This window comes from Hirundo rustica, chromosome 4 (genome assembly GCF_015227805.2).
Source record: "Hirundo rustica isolate bHirRus1 chromosome 4, bHirRus1.pri.v3, whole genome shotgun sequence".
Lineage (NCBI taxonomy): Eukaryota > Metazoa > Chordata > Aves > Passeriformes > Hirundinidae > Hirundo > Hirundo rustica.
This window is the reverse complement of record NC_053453.1, coordinates 14488106-14515048: the sequence shown is the minus strand read 5'-3', so window position 1 is coordinate 14515048 and position 26943 is coordinate 14488106. Positions and strand designations below refer to the sequence as shown.

At 40.6% G+C, this 26943-nt stretch overlaps 1 protein-coding gene across 2 annotated transcripts in view; it reads right to left on the bottom strand.

The window, feature by feature from the left end:
• Positions 1-26068, bottom strand: part of ABCD2 (ATP binding cassette subfamily D member 2) — a 41552-nt gene extending 15484 nt beyond the window's left edge. The window contains exons 1-6 of one of the 2 annotated variants that reach the window (XM_040062066.2): positions 24994-26068; positions 23489-23669; positions 19107-19228; positions 16092-16260; positions 12934-13028; positions 11316-11461 (exon numbers count right to left, since the gene is read on the bottom strand). In XM_040062066.2, the coding sequence (XP_039918000.1) occupies positions 11316-11461; positions 12934-13028; positions 16092-16260; positions 19107-19228; positions 23489-23669; positions 24994-25917 (1637 nt within the window). In that variant the 5' untranslated portion in view covers positions 25918-26068. The remainder of the gene's footprint in view (positions 1-11315; positions 11462-12933; positions 13029-16091; positions 16261-19106; positions 19229-23488; positions 23670-24993) is intronic. The other variant, XM_040062065.2, reaches the window with a different exon arrangement.
• Positions 26069-26943: the final 875 nt, after the last annotated feature.

The window sequence follows — 26943 nt, the reverse complement described above, 5'->3', positions numbered from 1 at the left end:
ATCTCAACCCTAAACGTTAAGTAACTTCATGAAGTAATGAGCTGTTACATATCCACAATGCTCTCCATCTAAAATCTCAAAGGGCTTGACTTCTTGCATGTGTAGAAATCACTTCACTTGCTCCAGACTGCTGCCACCTCTGGGACAAAACAGCAACTCTACCTGGGCCCAGAAAGGTTCAAATCAGCGGTTAAGAGTCTGTAAGTGAAGCCGTGGGTAAGGGCACGGAGGGCAGAGTTACCTATCATTTAATTTGTCTGGAGTTTAATACCTTACTCTTGTGAAGTATGATCCTGTAATGACTAGGAGCTCTGAGATTTAACCTATGGCAAGACAGGGAAAGCAATGCTCAAACGTGCCCGGACACTTGGTACCATGCTCTTTACTGAGGCACCAGCACTGCTTCCTGGCACAGCTGGATTTTCCTTCTGGCCTCCGAGCTAAACACACCAGTACTACCAAGCATGCCTCTCCCCACCTAGTTTGTAAAAATTACAGAAAGCCCAGCATGCAGTGGAGTAACAAACCCCATCAATTACTAACTAGCAGAAAATAAGAATGGCTTACAAGGAAACTACTGTTAAGAGGAAACATGTATCCAAAGAGAGAGCTACTGCAAAGAGCCTAAGTATATATTGTACCAGTCAGAGTCCTCAATTGAAAGGAGGGAGACTTTAGTATCAGTCTTTTTTTCCCCAATGCTCTCTAAGATAAAATCCAGTAACTATCCTAATCCTTCAGTAGCAGTGTGAAAACATTTAAAGGGGGTTCTAATCTTATTTAGGTACCTGCTCTCAGGAGAGATAAATGGGTTTAACATTTAGCTATCAGTTTGGCACCTAAGCTGCAGTAAGTGGCAGAAGATCAGACATACATTTATATATAGAGATTCCTATAGGTTAACTCTAGGTGGCTCCCTTTACCTACTACATAGATACCTTGGACCATTTTCCAAAGGCTCAAAATCTCTGCCTGACCATCTAGGGGATCCCCTCATATTTGAATTTTCTATCACCTTGCTTGCCAAGATCGTAATTTTACAAACTGCTATACTTTGTTGGGAATCACCTCAGAAAAACTCCAGTTATTGCAATGCTCCTGGTTTAGAATAACAGTAAAAATTCCAGTTTTCACCAACAGCAAATCTTGATCAACAGTGATCAACAAGAAACAACAGCCTCCACTAATTAAAGTAACTGAATTCTTAATGATTCTTCGATGACATTAATAAAATAAACAGAAAAAAAAGATGGCACCGTCACTACAAATTTGAGAAAATAAAATGCCTTGAATGAATGTGAATTAAGTTCTTTTAAGTAGTGTTGTATTCACTGCTCTCAAACAGAAGGTGCTATCCCAAGGAGTTAAAAAATAATAAATAATATTTATCAAAATTAAAAAGCAAACACAACAGGCTGTTTGTTAATCACACTGTGTCTAGCTCAAGGGATTTTAGAGCCAGCTAAAGTTTCAGTAACTGTTCTGGATTTTAGAGCCAGCTAAAGTTTCAGTAACTGTTCTAAATATATAAATAATTGATCTGTCTTTAAACTGCCCTACACTGAACTTTGCTTTCCACTCATACAGAACTGGACACAAACATCCTCTAAATATTTCAGATAGATCAGTTACCTAGTGGAAAATCCTACCAAAGCACTAAAGACCATAATGCCAAGGAATACAGTTAACAGGAAATGAAATGCACAGTATGGAAGGCTGAATTCTCAATGCATGTAATTAGAATCTGGTACCAAAGGCTGAAAAAAAAATCACTCTGTGGATGAACTGAAGAAAGAACAATGAGCTGTTCTGGACAAGGTTCTAGCCTGTCAGTCCCACCAGGCATACTCCAGCCTAAGAGGTGTTTCTGGGTTTTATCACAGCAGTGTAACACAATGAGCAAGGCAGTTTCCCTCTTCTAGAATGATCTCAAATTATTCACAGTTTTGTCGATGAGAAGTGACACCTTATTTCACAGGGAAGAGGAAGTGTAGACAGCAAAGCCTCTAGAGCAAAGGCTGGTTTTGCTGTGAGTTTCTGAGTGCTTAGTTTTCCATGGTGTAACTTTTTCCATGCACTGTGATATGAATATACAAGTATTCATAAAGAAATAGTGTGTCTGCAGTGAAACACCTCCCAACAAGTGGGAAGGCACACAGCACCAACTTCCTTCTCTTGCCTGCAGTGAAACACTGCATTACACAGGACAGAACATGACAGAATAGAGACACACCATGTATATGGATATATGGAACATTATTATAGACTTTTTACAAGCATTATTGGTATGTGATGCGGCTCTTCAAGGGAGTTATAGTAATAAGCAGAAACTGAGATTGATAAGGCATAATTAATGGAAGATATCAGGCAAATAACCAAACCTAGGAAGTCTTCCCTCTTGGGAAAGCCACACTCCCATCTAAGCTAGGTAGGTGCACACATGATGAAGTGAACAAAAAATCCCACCTGCTACATTCTCCTATGAGACCATGATATAATGAATGGCTAAAGAACAATGAAGTGATAACCCAGTGTTGTGAGGACAACTCTGGATTGCCAGCAGAAGAGTCTCGTCTCACCTAGAGGTTACTCAAGTAGGTCTGAGTTAGTTACCCCTGGCACTCTTCGTAGTCAATGCTGTTTTCTATGAACTGGTCCTAGAACATAGGCCAAGCAGCTGCAGTGACCCCAGCTGGAAGTCTGCTGTGCATTGTGGAGTTGGTGTCTGTGGAACAGTTGCCTTGAGTGGCCACAGGCCTATGCTACACTTGGCTGCACTGTGTTGGGTTGTGCTGCATGTACAGCTTGGCCTTTGGGCCTGTGCTTTGGGCCTTATCTCCTTTGTCAGCTAATCTTCACAGAGGAGCCTGCAAGCAGCTCTCACTTGGCACCAGCAATTACACTGCCTTTATCTTGAAGTAAAGCAGCATGTCCTCATGGTAACATCCTTTGGTCTGACACTAGAAGTAATAAATGCCATTGTTTACTCCTAAGAAAATCCTACCAGAGTGCTCAAGACCATAGTGCCAAGGAACCTTAGCACAGAGGGGCCCAAGTGTAGCATATGCTGTGCTGTGACTAGAGGTCTGTCTGATGCTGCAGAATGCTGGGCTCCTGGCAGCTGATGGGATTCAAGTACCACAGAACTGGGTGAAGGGACTGGAGCATCTCTCCTATGAGGAAAGAGACCTGGGGGTGTTTAGCCTGGAAAAGTCTCAAGGGCATCTTATCAACTTTTATAAATACCCAAAGGGAAGGTGCAAGGAGGACAGGGACAGCTCTTCTCGCTGGTGTCAAGTGACAGGATCAGAGCTAATGGGCACAAACTGAAACAGGAGATCCCGTATGAGCATCTGGAAACAATTTTTCACTGTGGGAGTGATCAAGCGCTGAAGCAAGTTTCCCAGAGAAGCAGGGGGTCTCCATCCTTGGAGATATTCAAAAGCCATCTGAACATGGCCAAACAGGTTTAGCCTGCAGGCAAACAAAGAACTAGAACCTAAGAAATGTGTCAGAGTGAGAAGATCAGGAAGAAGCTGGAAGAAGGTTAAATGACCTTGGAGCTGGGACACAGTTCTGGAGCTCTGGAGCGCAGGATACAGGGCCAGGCAAATGGCAAAGCCTAAAGGGCATGAGAAGAACTAGTAACTTCTCTTCAAGAAGGAGATGTTGAATATGTCTACTACCTGGATTTTTAAAAGTATAGGGCACTATAAAGGAGTTTCTGACTGAAAACTATAGCTGGAAGGAGGAGAAAGGACTTATTCCCAGGGAAGTTGATACCAGTTGCTATTAGCTGTCCTTCCCTTCCAAAAGTCAGCATCCTTTTAGTCTTTTCACATCAAGCTTTTTATGTCCGGCAGATCTCCTAGTTTATGTTTCCCAGTGCTTCCCATTGTTTTGTAACCAAATTGTTTCTCATTACTTGATATGCATAAGGCATCTGAAGTGTGCTTTATGATGCTCCTAGGTAAAATATTATTGAAATAGTAAACAGTTGCCATTCTGTTCAATGTCAAAGATCCTTCGTTGCAGAGTTGCAGGGCAGGTGCATTAAGCTGGACGTAACTGCTCAAGCTGGACGGAGTAACGGGAGCTTAATGCAGAAACTAGGTCACGTAAATGCAACCACCAGATTACTCCCTAACACGCAACTTCGTCTGTACCACTGCTAAGCTACACAGAGTTCTCAGCTAACCTCTAGGTGAATTTGTTCCCCTGGCACTGCTGTCAAAACTAAATTTTAAAGGCAAAAGAAGCTGTGGATACCCCATTCCTCTAAATGATCAAGGCCAGGCTGTACAGGCCTGGTCTAGTGGAAGGTGTCCCTGCCCATGGCAGGGAGTCGGAACTGGATAGTCTAAAAGGCCCCTTTTAACCCAAGGCATGCTATGATTCTGTGAGCTGATTGTATCAGCAAAATGAACCTAACACAGATTCAGTTCTTACAATCTATTAATGGCTTTGTAATTATAAAATGTTTGTCAAACTTAACCTATATGCTCAAAAAAAGTTAAAAAGCGCATTTTTCCTAGCTTTTAAATTGAGTTTCAGTCTGGCACATACATAGATGACTGGAGTAAAAGTTGAGTATGTATCAACACATCTCAATTCCTCACCCACATTTGGTCCTATTGGTATCTCCCATAGCCATAACTTGCTCCAGACATGTCCCAGTCTGAAGGCACTGAAGGACCAAAACCCTAGATAATGCTGGGGGGTTTAGCAGTATCCCTTAAATGTTGGATTTATGTAAACACATTTTAAACCCCAATGCAACAAGTTGACTATATACTTCAGTCTGGAATTTATGCAACACTTTCCTTAAATATCCAGAAAATACCTATAAACTGTGCTTTAATCAGCTGAGTCTTGTGTCAGAGAAGACCTCAGGCATGGCTTGAGGGGGAGTAGCAGCTAATCCACAAAACCATTTTCCACCTCTGACCACCAGTGTTGGTAAATTTTGTACACGGTGTCTTACCAAGAGGTACTGCCATTACTTGTCAGCAGTCTGCACATAGACCTAATAATAAATATTCAAACTTTACATCTCTGAGTGAGCCTTTAGTGGAAATGGAGAGGTTTCACAGAGATCCTGACAGGCAAAGCTTCACCCAGCCCAGGGCAGCAAGGCAAAAACTTTTCTGTTCTAGATGAGGCAAGATGCAACTTTCATCAATCAAGGAGGGTAAGTGCAAGCATTTCTATAGGAATGCCAAAAAGTAGAAATGGAAGAAGCTGTGCCTTGGCCAAGGGGAGAGCCTGACAGCCCTCTAAGACGCCAGGCCACAGTTTCTAACAAACAGCAGAACTGAGGTAAGCTGTCTGGAACTGATTAATCTCAAAAGTGGACAAATAAGATATGAAAAAGCAGGCAATCTTTAAAGCATATCTATATCAAAATAGTATGCAAACTATTGCACACAGTATGAACTGTGCTGTGTTATGTTTTTTTGTTAATACTTGTCTACTGAAGACCTTTTTCTCATCTGTCAGATAAGTGGTGAACTTTGGAAATAAACACATTGAAAAGGAGCATCATGAACTTGATAACAGCCAGTCCAACAGGCAGATCCAGTGTGCCAGAGAGCAGGTATCTATACAGCATGACATGAACTGATGGCAAAGTATCGAAGGAACAAGTCGATGTGGTGATGCACTATCAGCAAAATGCTGAAGGGCAATGAAAATTGCAGAGCTGGCATGTGCAAAGCACAGCTTAACTCCACTTGACTCAACTAAAAAGATCATCGTTAAAGACAGAGCAGCATTAGCTGGCAACAAATGAGGATATACAAAATACAACATAGGACAGAGACATCTGAGCCAATCTAAATGAGATGAGGCAACAGAACTCGTGTAAGCATATTTGCACAGCACTTCAGTCAGGCTACTTCTCCAGCAGACCACACTCTAAGAAGAAAGTAGTCTGATACAGAAGAACCATAGAGATACATACTCCATTTGCACAAACTTCCATAGGGTATCTGAAAGTGAAACACGGCAATTTTGCAAGACTAAATTGTTTAGATAATCAAGAACTCTTTCAGAATGACAGCAGGCACTGCTAACTACTTTGTGCTTAAAACATTTGAGTTGCACTAATCTTCAAATTCTCATGTGCTTATAATGTAAAATTTACTTTTATTTTATCACTTTATTATTTATATCACTTAGAACTGAAACATTCTTGCTTCATTCATCCACAAGATGAATATCTTTGGACTACCTGAGGCAAATCACATCAGACATTTGGATTACTCAACAGAGCTAAAGAGAGGAAAAATATCTCTATGACTGATGTAATTTTGTTTTGTATACAATTTCTAGAATACAGAAGGAAAACTTCCAGACAGGAAAAAACTTGTAAATGAACCCCAAATAAAATACCAGTAAATAGAGCAGATGTATGCAAAACCAAACAGCCTAGGAGGGCCAGATAAACCTTTAAACTGTTCTATTCCATACCATCCTAGCATAATTAAGAAACCAGCAACATATAAGTACATAAATTTTAAATTACAAAGGACAAACATTTGATACTAGTTTATCTTTGGTCGCTTCCCTTTAAGCATTTGATAACCCTGGTATTGAAAGAAAGGTTAGAGATTTACTTGAATGAGCAACAGCAAGAGAGAGAGAATACAGAATTGGACCATTGCTGTGACTGCTGAGAAAGTGGGTATGTCTTCTACTAGGAACGGCACACAGAATAACAAAGAAACTATGCATGCTACTGGAGAAACACACCTCTCACAAAAATACCCAAATTACAGTAAAAGCAAGCTGGAGAGAAGAACAGTGACAACAGATGAGGAGAAAGAAGTACAGAGCATTACTCCAGGCTCTATGAGAATAATTCCTCAAGAAATACAGAGAAAATGCTGATGCTAGGAAGACTCGAGAGTCATGATCAAAGGTTATGGAACTAACAGAGATTGCATGAGACATTCCTCCATGCAAATAAGACAACATGACACAGCAGGCAGAAAATTATTAACAATTTTTATCAATAACCCAGTGGTAATTAGAGCTTTACTGCAACTTACAGTGCAGAGATATTGAGGAATACTCCTGTGCTGTTGTCAAGGTAACCTGCAAGTATGGAGGTGTGCAATTTTGCTGGCGTATGTATCAAACTAAGGAAATGAGAACCAACATGTGCAGAATCTGTTTCCTTACAACTGAAAAAGCTGAGGCTTTTAGCTGGAGAGCAAGAAGTGCTGGAGTAAATGCTAGGAGGAATTGCGTGCTAGAGCCCTCTAATTCCACGAAGATCGAGTCTCCTCCCAAGTATAAGACCAACAGAGTAGAAACAGGGTGCAGTGTGGAGAAACAGGCTACTCCCAGATAGGCTGTAAAAGGCTAGTTCCTCAAGTGCTTCAGACACATCTCGTGTCACTCTACAACTTCCTGAAGGGTGGCTGTGGTCAGCTGGGGGTTGGTCTCTTTCTCCAGGCAGCAACTGACAGAATGAGAGGACACAGTCTTAAGCTGCACCAGGGGAAATATACGTTGGATATTAGGAACAAGTTTTTTAGGGAAAGAGTGATAAAATACTGGAATGGTCTGCCTGGGGAGGTGGCAGAATCACCATCCCTGGGTGTGTTTAAAAAAAGACTGGATGTGGCACTTGGTGCCACGGTTAAGTTGAGGTGTTATGGTGTGGGTTGGACTCAATGATCTTAAAGGTCTCTTCCAACCTTGTGATTCTCTGTGTGGTATATCTTCAGCATCAGTACCCATGTTACCCAATTCATACTTTCGTTAATTATGCATTATTTAAAATGTTTCTGGATTCTGATTTGAACCATGATTCCTTACCAACCCGAGTGCCACAAGTGTTTATTTTTTCATTCATGCCACATTGTTGGCCAGTCGATTCAAAGAGGAATGCAAAGAGGTAGTTAAGACAAATTTTACTCTGCAAAAGAGGGACACAGAGAAGTAGAAGAAGGGGTAAGAACATCCACTCTGCCAGTTACTGAGTCTCCAGTGAGATGTGACAACTTGTTGAGGTATGACCAGTTCCTAGCACTGAAACTACAAGCTGCTTCAGGCACCAAATGACGCTGGACTGCTTAAAAGCTCTTCAAGTCTCCATCTCTTCTGCCCACTCTCCTCTTGACAAGCCTGTCAGGGACAGTGGCAGAGCCCCTGACATTCCTGGGCTTTTCTCACCCTGCTCCCAAAAGGGCAGTCTGTCCCATCAGCATCCACCAGAACTGTGACTGATTATAGATAAATTCTGCAAGGCCTAGTCATATATAAGGGGAGGAAAAAAGCTCTCAAAGTGATTCACAGCAAAAGTTAAAGAAAGTAGTACAATTATGCTAAGTAATCTAAAAACCCAAAAAAGAAAGGGATTCTTAAGGGTCTGTTTTAAAGCCTACAAACCACTAAGTAATGCTAACTACAAAGTGCCTGCAGTGTGCATGAAATTTGGAGTACACAATGAGCTAATTCATATTTTAATAAATCATGGTTTTGTATGTAGCTTTTGAACTTGAAAAAGACACATGTTTTCCCACATATTTCTGGAATACTATGCTGGAACATTAAAAAACAGAAATGGAAAAACAATCTTTTCAGTGAGCTCCTATTTTCTGTGGAGTATTCTGTTACTCAGTAGTCACTGTATTCTCCACCATTCATGTCTGCAGAGGAGGTTTCCCACACTTGACTCAGAATGGGCTGATGCAGAATTAAACTCAGCCACAGGAATGCAGATGCTTCAATGGTAACTGTGTCCACTGATGAAGAGCCATCTGCTATGTCTTAGACCAGAGATGTAATGTATATACAGAAACACAGAGAGGTCATCCTAACTTGCTGCTCTGATGGACATCCACCGATTCAAGAGCTTCCTGCTGTACCACAAAAACAAAACAAACTAACAAACTAATCCAAAATAAACGAACAAACTCCCACCAAACAAAACAGTGAGGTAGGCTGATACCAGGTTGATCCCATCCTACCACCTCCCAGATCCTGTCAGTCTGAAATATTTTCCAGAACATTTTCCAGATTGACAAGAACAATTTTCCCTAAAGTTATGAAATACAAACATATTGAAATGTAGGCAGGGCACTCTATTCTTCCGTCTAGAATTCATACAGTTATACCTAACAAAAATAGACAAGCAGAAGGTAATCCTGATAAAGCAGCAATTTGCACAGGGTTAATAAGCAAAATGGTTGCAACCAGCAGGACCTTACAAAACAAACCTCTTTAATCTGGGGATTTCAAGACAGTTTACAAACCAGTACAAAAATTCTAGATGTATACTAGATGTATACTAGAGCCCAAGTGAATGTGTCATTTATTTAGGCCACAAATAAAAGAACTGTTAAAACACTCACAGGTACATTACAGACAACAGATTACAGACAAAAAAAAAAAAAAAAAAAAAAAAAAAAAAGCCTAGACCATGTAAGGCAGTCCACATAAAAGCCCTAAAGCTCCAGCAGATCTGTTGCAAATCTTGTTCCAAAATGTACAGACTTCAATGTAAAACTGATACCCTTCAAGTAATTCTTAGTATCTCAGACATTCATTGACGACTCTGTATGCCCAAAGAATAAATACATTGTGCAAAAATGCAAGGTGAATCCTCAAGGACAGCTGAACAAACTGTTGTCTTTTATCAACCCCTTCAACCACATTCACCCAGAAATCCCTAAAAGATTCAGTCTCAGTCCCTGTCCAAATATGAGACACTTCTGAAGTGAGGCCACATTTCTGAGCATACAAAACACACTCTGACACAACTGAATTGTCCTCCAGAGTAGACTTCAGAATCTTCAGCCACACTCAAGGTGTAGCACTTTTGCAGAAGAGCCCTCTCTGTCACTCACTGCTGCCCCATTAATCCAGGCAGTGCTCTGTCCCTTGGGAAGGGAAGCACACAGAGCTGAGCTAAGGCAGTATCCCTTGGATGCTGCAAGGATATTGCAGCAGGACCCTTCCTGTTGGGGATCCTACTAGGATGGAGCATATGCCAATCCCTACATGGCTTTGGTCACAGAGGGCTGCTCTGACCGAAACTTTTGGAAATGTTTCATAGAAGAGGTCTGCTTGACAAACTCTTCCAGCACTGCAAAGTCAGGGGAAGCAGCTAACAATGAACCACGTTTATGGAAATGAAAACCCAGCAGATGTGATGCAATCCCCTCAACCAGCACCTTGGAAATCTGCCTGAATGCAAGGTGAGTCTGTTTGCTTTCACAGAATAAAGGGAACATAAGTAAAGGGAAAGGGCTGTAAGCAAGCCAGCCACAGATGTTGGCATGAGTAGGGGCTGGGATCACACAGAGAAAGGAAGTGGCTGAAACTCAAGATTTTCTTCATGAAAAGAATTCAGATTAGCTTTTGTTCTGAGTAAACCAGTTTTAAGAATGTCCCACACAATGTGTATTCTGAAATGTTTTGGAAAACATTTAATAAAGCATTTTGCTCCAAACTCCTGAATAAAAGTCTTGAGTGAATCAGAAAAAAGACAATGGCTAGCAATAAATTATAAAAATATTTGAAAAAATCATAGAGCAATGTTTTTTTCACCTGCAGCAAGGAAAATCTACTGCTGAGTTCAGTAGATTCCATTCATCTTAATATCTTGTACATTTTAAACAAGGCTAGAAACTGTTATCATGAATACTTCTTTTGCCCGTTGGAAGAAATGAACTACAGGAAGCAGAGATTCAGTGTTTGACTTTGCTTTTGCAAAACAACATAGTTAGAGGTCTCTAAGGAGATATTCTAGAACCAATTGCATAAGAGTATGTACTTAGAGTCCAACAGTATGTCAGAGTACAAAGAAAGCACAACAAAGCCAAGCTTCCATTAGTGAAATGAGCACAAATTATAAAAAAGGCAATCTGCAGTTACTGTTGGATTGGATCATGACCTTGCAGCAGGAAAGTTAAGTTTTGGTTACTTTGACACTTAAGAATCAAACCACTCTCACTTGTATCAACTTTGTTTTAAAAGAAGTCAGATTTGAGATATACTAGGTCTATTTCAAATTTCTTTCAGACTCCAGTCCACTCCCACGTTCCCAGTTATCCAGGACTTTAGCCATCTGAGGAACACATGCTCCAACACAAGTGTGTGTGTGAGCCCTTTCCAATGACTAATGATGTTGGTTTCTCACCAATGAGAAAATATCTCTTTTTATAAACACACTTCACACACCTGAGGTTGTGCTTACCACTTTTTAACTTGGATGTACATATCACAGATTAGAAATACAAGAAAAAAGATCAAAATTCATGTAATCAGATGAGAGGCATCACCTTCAGCAAGACACATACCTTTGTGGTATATAAAACATGTGTTGTGGAGGAGGCTTGTAGAGAACTCCTTCATACACAGGCCACAGACCACTTAAAATTCTGAAGAGTGAACTCTTTCCACACCCATTGGGTCCAGTGATTAAAAGATTCATTCCCTCCTCGACCTGCAAAGGGGATGAAAATGCAAAGATGTTACTACACAGTGTATGTGGCACAAGAGAGTCTAAGACCCTTAAGAGGGGTTACATAGGCATTTATATAAAATTATCAACCAATTTCATTGGTATCATATATATTTCATTTCATTTTCAATCATTTATATTTCATGATTACCTGCACATATTCATGCAACTATTCTGGAAACAGTGGCATTAGATAAAATATGTGGGCTGAGATAATGAAAATAATTTATATTATATCTGAGGATATAAACTAATGTTTACAGTAGTATGTAGTAGTAACATTTATAGTAATATATTATTATATACATGTAATGTAATATGTAATATGATTATATTACAGCAATCTATACATCACAGTCAGAATCAATTGTTCTAATGCAGATTGGGTCCAAAGGTGTTAACAGTGTTTCAAGCAGTATTGTGCCTATCTGTGATATTAATTGCAGGTACGGAAGGCCAATCAAGTGATTTGGAAAATTTATTTCACATTGCCATTTCTCACTTAATTACCTATGTTAATTTGGTTGTGATGCCAAGTGATTTTTTTTACTCATTTGACTATTACCCTGCATATATATGAGTGTATATTTATGCATAATCACAATGTCATTATCTATGTTTTACAGAAATATACTGAATTCTCTATCTTCTTTATTTCTGTCTCTTGAGACAAAGGAATAAATAGGAACGTTTGCCTGATCATAAGGTAGTAATTTTACAATTCTGAAATTCCTACACTGAGGCTGTTGCAAATTTTGCCATAGCTAGGACCCTTTCCTCCTAGTTCCTAATTCAGAGGAAAAGGAACATCCTGCTTTAGCTAAATTAAAATATCTGCTGGAATTGTTAAATTTATTTCTGATAACTTCAACTCTTTTTAAAAAGAATAACATCTGCACTGGAACATCAGATCAGAATACATATGGGAGTAATTCAGTAAAGATAACTCATTAAAATTGTGAGCAGGTATCAAGAGGTGTCTGGAATAGTTTTTTTTTAAAAAATACAAGTTTCTACTGAGTAGATGCTCCCCAGCTGGACCTGTGAACTATGCTGTCAGCTTTAGTCAGCACTGTTCTTTGTGGTGATCAAGAAAAACTATGGCTTTTATTTTTTCACTGTTGCTGTAGCCTCAGACTCTTAAAGGAGCCTTTGTGAGTAAAGCGTTCCAATTTGACTGAAATTAACCTAGGATGGATACACACTCCCATACACACCTTTGAAAATCTCAGATCAGTTTTTCATCTGGCAACAGCAACAGAAATCCTCCCTTTTCTTTTTTTGAGCAGGACAAACTACATATGTCTGCCTCTATTGAGCTACTATGCCTACCTTTCTGGACTTCCCCTTTTATCCATATGCTCCTCCAAGTACTTAATATAAGGTATATGAATTCTGTGCTGTTTAAGTTAATGTGATGGCAACAATCAGAAGATTCTTGCATATCATCTTACTTTGAAGTTTAGTCTGGAAACCACCACATCGCCATTCGGAGTAATTATAGGAACATTTTCACAAATAATTCCTTGATCAACATCAATTACTTTCCCTAGAAAGAAAAAAAAAATTAGAATTTGTGAAGCCCTCCATTAAGCAATCCCTTGTGGCGGCCTCTGTGCACAACTGAGTATATTTTCAAGTAAGGACTGGTGTTTGAAACAGCTCTTTTACGTGCTCCAGGTTCCCCTAGTGGAAAATCTGGATAATAAATCTTAGCTAGTTGAAAAGACACTGTCAACAATAGCCAAGAATGTGCAACAAAACCTAAATTTGATCCTAAACACCATGTAGAGTATGCATCATAAATATGTGATGCACTATAAAGATGTGTTCATTCAAATTCTATTTGTATTTTCTGTATTCTGTTTTAAATAGTTGTTTAATACCAAGCAGTAAAAAGCTCAAGAACAGCCTTAGCCACAGGCAGACCAGTTAGCCTTCTTTTGAGGATTTAATTAGGAATCAGTACCAGCTCTGAAAGTCGGTGCACCTTTCAGTCTCTTCCAGCAACGAGAGCAAAGGAGAAAACATTTAATGGCTTGCTTCCATCTCTTTTACATTGCCACAGACACTGTAAACATCTCTTGTAAGTATTTGCAGAAACTCATATAACATTTCAGTCAGGTAGGTACACTTGGCATTTGGATTTCTGGCAAATTAAATATACAATCTCTATTGGACATCTGGATATTCTGTAATACAAGGACTTTGATATGAACTGTCCTGGAAACAGTAAAAGAATGAAACTAACTTCCCAGTCACCTGTTAATGGTATTCTCTAACAGAACCCAACCAGCTGGATTCCTAGAAAAGTATTTGAAATTGCCTTTATAGATAAGATGCAAAGGAAAGACATTTCTCTTTGTATTAGAAAGCTGTTTATTTATAACTTAAACTAATCTGAACAAAGAAAAATGTAACAAAGACCAAGTTAGTTAATTATAGAAGGCTCTGGTAGCATTTCCTTCACTTAATCTTAGATTTTTCATTTAGAGGCTCTTTGTTCAATTGCTTTCAACTTTACCAAACTATAACAACCAAAGCAGAAATTTTTATGCCATTATCAATCAGTCCAAGCGTTCTTTCTTCATAAAATAAATTTTACTTTAAACAGCATGAGATTATGGGGAAAAAATGTTTTTCTGTTAAAAAAGAAAATTATTTTGATACAGTGAAGACACTGTAGTTAAAATAAAACAATGATAAAATACAGTCAGCTAGTAAGAATTAAGTAAACTTAATTCTCATTTCCTAATCCTAACTTCACAGCATTTGATTGCAACTTTAGCATGCTTTTAAAGTACATTTACGTGTAATCAGAAATACAATTTGACAGTATTTTTAGGAGATGTACAAATTTCTATTTAATTTTTAAAATTCTGAATTATTAAACACGCTGTAAGGGAATATTGTGATCTGTAAAATATTCTTATCATTCTCATATTTTCACACTCCTACTGACAACAGTAAATGCAAGGCGCAAAACAGACAATACTTAGTTACAAAGACGTACTGGATGATTCAAAAGGAAATAAGTGTTATGTGTTCAAAGAGACATTGGGGAAGCTGAATATTAAGAGTTTTCTTCTCTCACATACAGGTATGTGAGCACGTGCATTTTATCCACACACAATCCATTTTTCAGGGATTTCTAAAGTATTGTGACCAAAAGAAAAGAGGAAAACCAGTATTACAAAAGCACTTGTCATAAAAAATGTGGAGCCTGTGGCCTAGATTCATCTGGCCTAAATTCTTCTTAAATCTTTGTGCACAATGCTTGGTCTTGGCTAGCTGCCTCTGACAGCTACAACTACACAAGAGCAAATGCTAGTCACCATGGCTTAGGAGGAATTCAGGATGAAAAGTGAATGTAGTGGAACAAAATCTTGGGAAAAGGCTGCAGAGAAAAGAGGAGTGGAGTTTAGATATAAAGGGAACATGAAGAACACACTTGCATAACTGAACTGTATCTGGTTTTGGTTTTAAACAGTTATCTAAAAAGAGCCCCCAAATTTCTTCGTTCCTCCAGGAACTACAAACCTTTTCTCATGTACGCCACAAAATGCAACCGTTATAAAATGCCCTTTCTTTTAACATCAGCCCAGTATTACCAAGATCTACAAGAATAAGAAATCAGCTATTTCCACAGCTATCCAGCACGCTGCATCACACTTTGTTATGATGAACCTTGTCAGCTTTGAGAAATACGAGCTGAAGGGCAGCACTGTTGAAATCGCTACAAGAAGTTATTTCACAAAGAGCCCTTTGGGGCCTATAAATCTACTGAGGCTTAACTTTTTAAAAGCTAAAGGAAGAGAATGAGGCTTTTCAACACCACAGAGGGCAGCAGCAGCAATGGTTTGTTGGGAAAATGAGGAAAAACCCATTGCAAGAGCTGCCTTTGAGTACCTCAGAGAGAAGCTGGATGCAAGCGGCAGAGAGTTGGCACATAATGGAGCGCAACAAGAAATGAACGTACACAGAAAATGCTCCAGGGAGGGTGGAGACAGAAGGACAATGGCACCAGAAAGACACAGGATGAGATCAAGAGGGAAAAAGTATATATTGATCTGATCATTTGGGAGGTGAGGAAAAGAGTAAAATTGTCATTTTCAGTTGAAGATTCCCACTAAATTATGAAAAAATGAGCACAGGTTGATCTTTAATCATGGAAAACATGGTATTTTTTTGGGAAAAATTACTGAACCAATCTGTCTTTTTCCTCCCACCTCACACAAAATAATGTGATGGTTGAAGATGAAAATGTTACAGTCTCAGCTTTTTGAAAAAAATGAACAGTCTGAGGAAAACAGGCACTGTCAGTGTAAGAATACTAACATCACCATCACACATAATAGCATAGTTGAAATGCATTCTTATTGAAAGTTTATACAGGAAACATTTGAGCCATTTTGTGTATTAGCAAAGCACACCAAAAGGACAGAGTTAGAAGGTAGCAGGGGGTTAAAATGAAAGACAACATGGTCTCTGGGGCATTAAGGCTGAGACACTGATTAGTTACAGAAAAAAATCCCACTGTTCACCTCCTGTTCCACTGCTGCATGCCCCCCCCACCACCCCTGGGAAATTCATACAAATATGGATTAATTACCTTTGATTTCTAAGGGCCCATCGGTGTATAACTCTGCTTTATCTTCACTCCTGCTGTTGTTTACAGACCCTTGAATAACAGCAGTTCTTTTGTAGATGCCTCTCTTCACCTCATCAAAGACTGAGAACATGTTGTAGACACGGGCAGTGTAGCCTGCTAGCTCAGTGACCTGAGAAACAACAAACGCCTCATTTCAGTTACACTTCACAAATTCTACAAATCAAATGTCTGGCCAAAGACCAACATGAGCAACAATGTTGATCAACACCTATCAATTTTCATTCCTTGAAATTCTGTGCTTACCCATATGCCACCTGTAGCCCCTGCCAATCAGCAGAAAGGACCGTTTGAGTTAAGCCCACACAAGCTATGGTACCTCCAATAACTGAAGAGGTTGTAGAGACTGCTGATTTCTGTAGTCTTCAATCAACAGAGAACAGCCACTAACATATCTGAAAACAAAGAGGCTGGTACACAAGAAAAAAACAAAATCTCTGCATTTTCCAGGAAAAATGGAAGTCTGCAGAAAGTGAGAAAAAAATGGCATCGATAATTACTTATGTTTACTTGCTTGTATTCCTGAAACCCCCTGTGGGAGAAGTGTGCTTTTCTGTGTAAAAGAGGCAACACCAGAGTATCCTAACCTAAAATACAGTACAAACAAGAAACATGCTATATCTGACACCTTAGAACAGAACTGGGCATTTTTAAGATGGTGAGGTCTATTAAAAGGCTTTCTCTCTCTCTCTTTTTTTTTTTCTTTTCTTTTCTTTTTTTTTTTTTTTCTTTTTTTTCTTTTTTTTCCTTTTTTTTTCTTTTTTGGTCTATTTGTCACAATTTTCACCTGGTGAAGACAGAAACAACAGATCTCTGGACCTTGTAATTTCATTTTCATGGGCTATTTAAGAGTTCCCAAAGAACTGCCTCCATCTGCTGGTAGTAAAGAATAAGCCAGAATTTAAAACCATCTAATAATACATTTATTTTAAATGTATTATTAGATGGTTTTAAAAGGTCACATTTTTATACAAAATGCAGAGGACAAAAATAGCAACAAAATTAGATCAAAATTTAAAAATCCTTGGCTTGCTGTGGTTAAATACATATACCCCATGACTGAGTTCACCCACTATGGTGTACAAAATTCCAAGATTATTGGAAATAATTGGAAATAATTCCATAATTCTTCTGTAAGTTTCACTGTTTGTGCCGGAGTCAGAAGTGAGTGCTAGTTCTGGCCACATGGCCATCATTTCACTGGAGGATGATGGAGAGAATCCCATGTGATAAATGAAACTCATACCAGCTGTGCCCCAGGAGAAGCACAGCGTGTAGTAAGCTTCTATACCATGACTGTAGAAAGTCACTCTGTTCAAGCACCTAAACTATTGACTGCAAAGAAAAGTTGAGCCCACCTCATCTACACAGGGAATTACACTGAGTTGAAGGAGGCTGCCTTGCTGGAAGAGGTGGGCAGGAACTGGAACTGCACTACCGCTTAACATGGGTTGAAGGACACTGTCCTTTGGAAACTGCCTGAATCACAAAATGGGAATGACAGTGTGGTTGAAGTACTTTACTGTCTCTTGAAGAGAAGCGTAAAGGTAAAATTAAGATGGAAATTCACAGAACTGCTCTTTGGTCTCATGCTGTCCAGATCAGTATCTTACCATACTATAGACAAAGTGAGTTTGTTCAATTCCTCCTCCCCTGTTTTGTGGCTACCTTTTTTTGCCAAAAAATAAAACCATGTTTTTTCTAAGTCCTCATGTACATTACATAAAGTATTTAAATGCTGAAAACAAAACAGATCTTACATCAGTATATAACAGGTTATCTGGCAGTATCTTAAGAGCAGAGATAAGGAGGGGAACAGCTAAAAGAGAATAGGTCAAAAAGCACAGTCCCATTAGAAGGACTTCTGAAAACAGCATAGATTCTGGCTTTGTCAAAGTCTGTATCTGAAGGTGCCAAACTATCCCTCTGACAATTTACAAAGCTGAAGGTGTTATGGCTGGATCCCAAAAACCAGAATCCATAGTCTTTGATTAGCTGCCTAACTAATGTGTCCCTCCTCACACTGCACTGGGAAAAGGGGTTCCCACCAAAGGGATGAGCAAACACCAACTAAAATATGAAGAACAAACATTCAGAACGATATGCTGAGATTAACAGCACTGCCTCAGTTTTCTCTGGCTTAACAGTTGGCATTTAAAGAAATCCACAACAGAGACAACAGACCAAAGCCCAGCTCTAGTGGAATTTGGGTAAGGACCTGAAACAACATCTCTGGGCTTCTAGATGAAAATTCTGTACTTCTAGACTACTTGTACTCCCAAGGTGAAATTTTTCCTGCTAAAATTTCTCTATTTTGAAAATTACTTATCATTTAACAGATTCACAAGATACTGAAAACGGCCTTCCAGTTTAAGTGACCCAGAAATAAGTACTCAATTCTCCTTGTTTTTCACAGAGAAAAGGGTTGCCCAGTGAGGTGGAGATAGCCCATCTCTGGAAACACTCAATTTCATGCTGGATGGGACTCTGAGCAATCCAATAATAGTTGAAGATGTTCCTGCTCATGGTGAGGGGGTTGGACTAGAAGACCTTTAAAGACTCTTACAATTAAGCTATTATATGCTTTTATGAAACTTCCAACAGAAGAGTCCCAGTACAATGAAGGCAGACAGCCCAAATTCAGGTCTGTTCTCCAAACAGAAGAGGAATTTGAACCTTTATCACTGACATTCCAGGAACTTCTATCGCTCTCTGATGACACCTGAACAGTATTAAAAATGACATCTACTCGTTGCACCATACAGTCAACTGTGCACTTTAGACTCCTTGTCAACTTAACCCTAAAGATCAAACTACCAGTTCAAAGATCTCCATGGATTTAGTTGCAATAGATTTTGCCTTTAAAAACTGTATTACTCTTTTTCAGTATTTTATATTAAATATAAATAGCTTTTCTTTTATTCCTCTTCTGTTTCATGCATGCAGGATATACAGTACCTCTTTGTATGAAGACATAATCCTTTCAATAGCATCTGCTCCAGAGATCAGCAAGTTTCGTGATGTAGTAAAAGCTTCTGTTCTTTCACTAACCATCGCCTGTTTCTGGCCATCTTCCAACTCTGAATGGAAAAAAAAAAAAAAGTTTTGTTAAAATATTCTGCTAAAAATTGTCTCTACAAACCAAATTATTATTGCAATGTGAGCAATATTATAGAGAAGTTTATTTAATTTTTTTAAGAAAACATTAACTCTATGAAGACAACCTTTCAAAAAGAACTGGTGAATGTAACTACCATAGCCTGGTCAAAAAGAGTAAGTGGGAGCATATGGAATTCCCCTTGTTAGGCAAAACATCCTATTATTTTATCTATTTATCTACATAGATCATTTTCCTAATAATATATCACCACACAACATAAATTTTTCAAAATATGAAAAAAAGGAAACCTAAGCAATTATCTGAAACAGATTTTTAACCTAATTTTTAACATTTTTGCAATTATTAATTTTCAGCCTTACTTATTTACCAACTTCACGTAGAAGGAACTATTCCCATTTGTGTAAATCTGGCAACATGATTATATTTCTGTAAGAAAGCAATAAACTCTTTTGGTATTAAAGGCATGATTTCAGTAGGATAACTCTCCCTCACAATGAAGTTTCTTTCTTCATGTGACCCCAGAAAAAAATTGTGAGGCTTTATTCATGACACTGCATCCTGTTAACAAGAATACACTTGCTCCAAAGAAATGACTTGTCTCATAAGAATGTCAGCAGCATTAGGCAAGGAGAAAATAGCAGCAGAATTTATAGAAGATATGTGAGAAGTAAGTATGTTTAACATATCTCCATATACCATCTTGCTACCATGGGTGCCATAGATTCAACTTGCAAGGTTTGTTCCCTGAAGGAAACAAGATTTAAAAAGAAGTGGCTGACTATTTTGAGGCTAAATGTTGTTTCAGGGTTTGTAACTGCAACTACAAATCACTGGTGTCATAAACCAGTGGTGTAGTAAACCACTCTTAAAGATCTTCCACATAAAAGATTTACAATGAAAGATCTAAAGGGTCTTCTGCATCACTTAACTTTATATGTATCTCCATATACTGCTTAAATATTTTGCAGAATGGGATCTGGATAATATTTTTTTTCTCCTTAAGTTTGTAAAGATTGTTTTAAATTTCTTTTTTAAACTAAGCTAATACTGGGAATCATGCTAGGCAGGGTAATAGGTGGATCCAATGTGGCAACTCCTGTACTAGCAATTGTTACTAACACCAAGTTTCCACAGTGCTCATGATCAAGAAAATCTAAGAGGAATTCCTTGCAGGTGTAATATGACACCACAAATTTCATGGGCTAAGTCAAGCAATGCAAGAGTAGAGCAAACAGCATTTTCTTACTCTCACTTCCCTGACAGATCAGATTATAGAAATCTGGTGTCTGAGAATCTGCAGGCAGTACCAAAGCCAGATGGATCCTTCTGTCTTTATTAATTAAATCTCAATGTTATTCTGTTTTCATTTACACATCCATAAACGTATTCTCATCTAAGTAGATCAGCAAAATAATTAATGAAAAACTTGTAAAAATTGCTACATCGTAACTCTTCATATATATGCACAAGTGTGCGTGTGTCTGTGTGGATATACACACAGAACATATATGTTATTTTTCTTGCTTTTAATTATGATGTTTTTCACTTCGGTTCTACATCAGCACACGGTCAACTAGTTGTATGCAATCTTGCTGAGACACAATGAGAGACATGCCTTAAAAAATAAATACAGAAAAGCTCTCAAAAAGGACAGATTACAAAATTCTTACTGATGTGATTCTCACTTTAACAAGTTATTTCCACTCCACAAAGAATACATTTAGTGAATAGGAAGAATTCACTTATTCATTAGTAAAAGGGGACCTGAAATTTGTTTACTTCTGACACAACCAATTTTTGCTGATGTTGTTGGGATTATAGCACATGCAGCCTATGCTATGTAGAACTATCAGAATTAAACTATCTAGGAATCAGGTATGGTTTAACTACTACTGATGCAGCATTCCTCCTTAATGTAAATGCAGTATTTACTGATGGCTGCTTCCAGCACCCAGGCCAGCTCATCTAGCAACAGTTTAAGGAATTCTACAAGCCACTGCAATTTAGGGGTATTTAAAAAATTGAAATTATATACAATTTATGAGCATTTCACAGCCCCAAAAGACAAGCTCTTTTATTATATAACCCACCAATATAATCTTTTTGAACTTTTTGTCCAAAACATTTTTCATATGGCTGGCCTCCTGTGTTTGAAAGTGTTGCATTTTAACAGACAGACTGTCTCTGTTTCATACACAAACTAACATTTACATTTTCCTCTTATTTAATTGATAGTCACACTTATTTTATAAACAAAATAAATGTTCACTGTGTCTAGAGAAATCAAAATCTTGCCTCAAAAAATAGTTACTCCCCCTAAACAGAGACACAACATTTGGAATGTGAATAGTTTAATACAAAAAGAATGAGAAATGTTATCAAACAGAAATCTTGTCTTTGCCACCTAAATTCTTCATTGAAATATATAACAAAATTTTAATATTTCAGTCAGAAATATCACTGTCAAAGCAGGTTCATTTTTCTTATTACTGAAGAATTATGTTTTTAATTTTTCTTTCTCCTCCCTGAAGAAGTGCACAAAATCTATGGCTTTACACCTGCAGTCTCAAGTCTGGCCATGGTACCAGTCTTGTACATACCCCTGACTCTTGATTCATCCTATAGCAAGATATTGACTATCTATTCCTTCAGATGTGGACAAACTTGTGTTTGATCTGCTGAGGCAAAAGGCACTGTTTTCCCAAGCAGGTCAATGGTAACTTCAGGTATGCTTGATTCTTCAAATACCTGTAATACCTCAAACTGATATTGACAGTGCTGCTAGCATTAAGTCTGTGAACCACCATTATGGTAAGCCCCACGACTCAATAATAAACCCCATGTTTTCATAGTTTATGTTGCTGGGAGCATATATAATTCTGCTTTACAACATGAGCCACTGCGGCATCTTTGTTTTATCCCACGTTTCTGTTAAATGTATTTAACAGAAGAACAAACGTGAGTAATAGGAATGCTATTTAGTTTAGCATGAATATGAATCCTTTTTTATTCATGCTCTAATACCAAGGAGATATTTACAATGTGGTTAAATGCTCCTTTTCTTGATTGTACCCATTCCCATCTTAGCAGAAAGACTCTTATCGCTTGTTCTGTTGTGCTGATAACCTTCACTGTGAGGTGAAATGCCTTTGTACAGCCTCTTCAGTTTGGAATAAGACATCCTGATATTTTTGAAGCTGTTCCCAGGATGCCAGCCAGGATGCTGGTGTAGTGCCCTCCTAAGCCACGTGATGGGCAGCAGCTCAGGGAGATGAGCACCCAGCCATGCACTGGCACAACTTTTAGCAAGACAGCTAAACCACGTGGGCACTGCACAAAGCCATCCTACAGCTCACACCAAGCTTGTCCACTTGGACTGTCCTGATTTGGAATTCAACTTCCAGGAAAGAAACAGAATTACTGCACAGAAAAGAATTCACTCATTCCTAATTCAAAGTACACAGTTTAGAACTGATACATCTGAAGACTTTGTATAATTCATATTATAGGAATCCTAAGAAATTCATAATATATTAAGTTCTAACTGTGCATGAGGAAGCCTGTTAAACCAAATTAACCAACAGTTCTCCTTAATACCTTTCTTTTTGCTCTCTCTTTTTCTCTCTCTCTCTTTTTTTTTTTTTTTTTTTTTTTAATAGCATCTGCAATAACAACACTATTTGACACTCATTTCACTTCCTGGAAAGTTGTGATAGGGTGTCAAAAATGATACCATCTTAGCCTGGAATCTGAATTTTACCTTCTCTTCTCCTAGGGAGTTAGGGAAAATCAACGGTTTCCAACAGGTCAACAATAAGAGAAAAATTAGCTATAATTATCTATAATTACACTATGGTATATGGAAGGAGAAGATAAGCACTCTAGGAAAGTTCATAGTATCATTTTGCAAAAGGAGATACTGTAATAATCAGCCTGCCATTGCAACAGCAACTAGTGAAAAAGAAGTCTGTAATAATCATTACAATCCTGTGTGATACAAGGATCCTTTAAGTCCTGACTTCATACTGTTTATCACACACACCAACTCGGATCATTTCCTCAGCTGACTTGCTATGCTTGCAAGTTATACATACGACACAGATGTTGTAAGAAAGTATGTGAAAAATAAACTAATGTGAACAGCACTCAAGGGAACTACAGTCTTTTGGGGACATAACTTTAAAGAAACATTTAGAAATTAGGTAAAAGATGGTATTACCACCATCTGCAAATCCCGTTGCAGTGATGATGGGCACGGCGACCATGATCATACCACAGCTACTCCAGACATACTTCATCAGGAACTGCTCTATCATGATGTACCACAAACGTTTGGACAAAATGAGATTCATTTGATCTGTCAAATCCTTGTAGCTTTTTTGCAGTTGTTTCAATTCTACCTACAGTTAAAATAAAATAATTTATACAATGAAACAAAGATGCACAAGTAGTACAAGATACATTCACACGTGTACATGAAATAATCAGGTAGCCAGAGCTGTCACTTCTGAATCACATATGCTCACTGTGCTGCAGTCTCACAGCAAAAGTGCACAGCTTTATGGAAGGCAGTGGACCTGGTTCTTATTCACACCATTGTCCCTCAACAGAACATTGGCAGGTTTTCAACTCTTTCAAGATCTCTAATATATACACGAACAGCATAGTAGTCACAACAGTTGATTCTAACAATAAAAGTTGGATTTCACATCCTTTTAATAAAGCTGCAGCTGTAGAGTTTCACAGCCGCTGAAAATTATATCGGAAAGCATCTGGGGATCAATTATCTTCAGTGTCTTAAACCTGCAGAGTTGATTCCTGAAATGCTGCTTGTTTTTGCAAGCAGTCTGGGGAAAGAGAGAATTATCCCAGGAGGTTTAACAAGTCAAACACAGTTGCAAGTGAATACAGTATGTATTCAGTTCATGCCCATATATGTGGGAATTGAGAAAATGTTTAATTTAGCTGCAGTTAAAACATTATTACAGGCAGCTTTTGAGAAAGATTGTGTCTACAGAAATAAACCATTAATGTTATATAATCATTGCTTGAACTCAAAGAGTAATACTTCAGGCTGGTTTCCAGCTTTCATTTTCACCTTGCATGAAAAAACTTTTTTCCCCAATTGTGTTTGAAAGGTACTACAGCCAAAATTCACTTCTAACAAAAATATGAAGAGGTCCCTTAATAAGGTGGCTTTAAAATAAGCTACTAGTTTATGTAACTGTGATTGCAGAAGTACTGTACTTATGCTATTTTAAGACTGGTGACTACATCTTTGCTTGGCTACATGAAAGAGTGTCAAAGGTTGTAGTGCGCTCTGAGCCATCACAGAGTTTCCCCCTAAACTTTCTGGTGTGCCGTGGTTGTTATTTCTGCTGAATTAAATATGATGGTTCATACACATGGCTGGAAAAAAAGTCTAGGAAAGTTAATCAGAAGGGACTGGGTGGGGTAAAAACGGTAATATAGATTAGTTTTCTAGATAAGCATAAGATCCATCTGCAAAACCGAAATATTGCCAGAGTTCAAGGAAACTGCGATCTGCTCCCCCCAGACACTGCTTGTGAGACGGTATTTCCTAAGAAACGGGAAGTGCCAAGCTGTAAACAAGTTTAAATGTTAGAGGGACCCAAAGGTCTCAAGAAGGGCATAAGGGGAAGCATGAGTCCACTCTGGCACTGTAGGAGCGACCCCAGTGCTTCCAGTTTCTCTCCTCCTTACCTTGTGCCCTCGGTAAAAGGCAATCTCTTCCACATTGGCAATGATGCGTGAATGTATGAAGCGCAGATAGCCCTTCCTGTGAGCCTCCTCAGCCACCAGTTTGCCAAATTTGGGCGAGCAGGCTTTGAGCACGCGGGCCGTGGCATAGACGACAAGACCAGCCAGGACTGTGGGCCCGATGGGGTTGGCCCCCCGGGACCGCGCTGTGCGGATGAGGGTGTAGGAGGTGAGCACGACATCCAGGATGGGCTTGGTAAGGTTGGAGTAGAGATGCGCCACGGACTGCGAGAACATCATGATGTCCTCGGTGAGGGACTGGTCAGGGTTGGCCAGGCGCCCGTCCATGCTGATCACTTTGTAGTAAGTTTGGTTGGCAAAGTAGGTCTCATAGGCGTGATCCACCAGCCGCGTGCGGAAGGCGAGGGCCAGCTTGCACTCCAGGTACCGTATGGTGCTGTTCACGAAAGTGGCTGGGATTGCAATCATCAGCCACTTGATTAACTTGAAGATAAAGCTCCTGGGCTTTTTCTCCACAATGCTCTTCACAATTTTTCCATCGAGGGCGGCTACATAGATGGAGAGAAAGGTCCTAGATACCAGAGCAAACGAGTGGAGGCAGAGCAAGCCCAGCTCGGCACTCACCAGCTTCGGGAAGAACAGCTTGCGGAGTTCCAGCAGCTGCTTGAAGAATTCCGCGTCCACGGCAGGGGAGGCTCTGCCCCGGCTGACGGCGCGCTGCGGGACCGCCCGGCCCCTCTCATCCTGCGCGCCGCCTCTGCCGCTCGCCCGCTTCACACGCCCGCGGATGATGGGGTAGAGGATTTTGAGCCCGTACGCCGCGGCCAGCAGGCACGCAGCCCTCTTCGCGGCGCCCGCCCTGCTCCACTGCACCCGCCGGGCTGCCGCATGCAGCATGTGGGCCATCCTGCCCTCCGGGGCACCGCTCCGCGCCGCTCCTAGAGCGGGTGGCTCACGCCCGCCGGGAAGGCCGGTCCCGCCGGGTCTTCATCGGGGCGCTGGGCCCGGCCCGCCGCCGGACGCCCTGCCCTGACAGATGCCGAGTGAGCGCTGCCTCCCAAGGGTGATGGTGCCTTCAAAGCGCGGCGCGTTGCACAACGCAGCCCCGCGCGGCGCAGCCCGCCCCGCCGACCACCATTGGCTGCGCCGCGCGGGGCGGCACCGGCAGCGGCAGAGGCAGCGGTAGCGGTAGCGGTAGCGGCCCGGCCGCTCAGCACCGCCGCCCCGGCCACAACCGCTATAGCTCCGGGCGCGGCCGCGGCGGCGGCAGCAGTGGCAGCAGCAGCACGGGGTCCCCGGCGCTCGGCTCCGGCTTCACGGCGGGTCCCCCTGCGCTAGGCTCCGGCCGCACCGTTGATTTGATCCCCGGGCGCTCGGCGGGTCCGCGGAGCTCGGCCCTGCAGCGCTCCGGCTCGCCTCAGGCTGCGGCCGGCCCTTTCCTTCCGCCTGCCCTGCGGAGCAGGCTCCGCCTCCGGCCCCGGCCTCGCCAGCGGCGCGGGGGGAGCGGGAAGCCGGGCGGCAGGGCCGGAGAGAACTCGGGTCCTGGGGCAGCCCCGGCAGGATGGGCAGCGGGTCACCCCCGGCACTCCCGAGCCTCCCCGGGCCGGGGGGGCTGTAACGCCGGGGCGGGGGGTCGCCCGGTGCGGGAGCGACGCGGCAGAGGGCGGCGCAGCCGGGCCGGTGGCCTCGGGCAGCCCTGGGTCGGAAATCGGCCGGGCGGCCGCGGGAGGGAGCCGGGCAGCTCGGCGTCTCCGGGGCAGCGCCTGCACACTGAGCGTAATTTATTTCCTGTCCTCTCTCCGAAAGGAAGCCGGTATTGTGCACCGGCTGTGTTACTAGCCCAAAATAACCCCGACGGAGTCGCACGGCCCCGGCAGTAAAACCCGGCTAATTTCACATAAAGGAATGTACAGTAAAGGCAGTTGTCTTGCT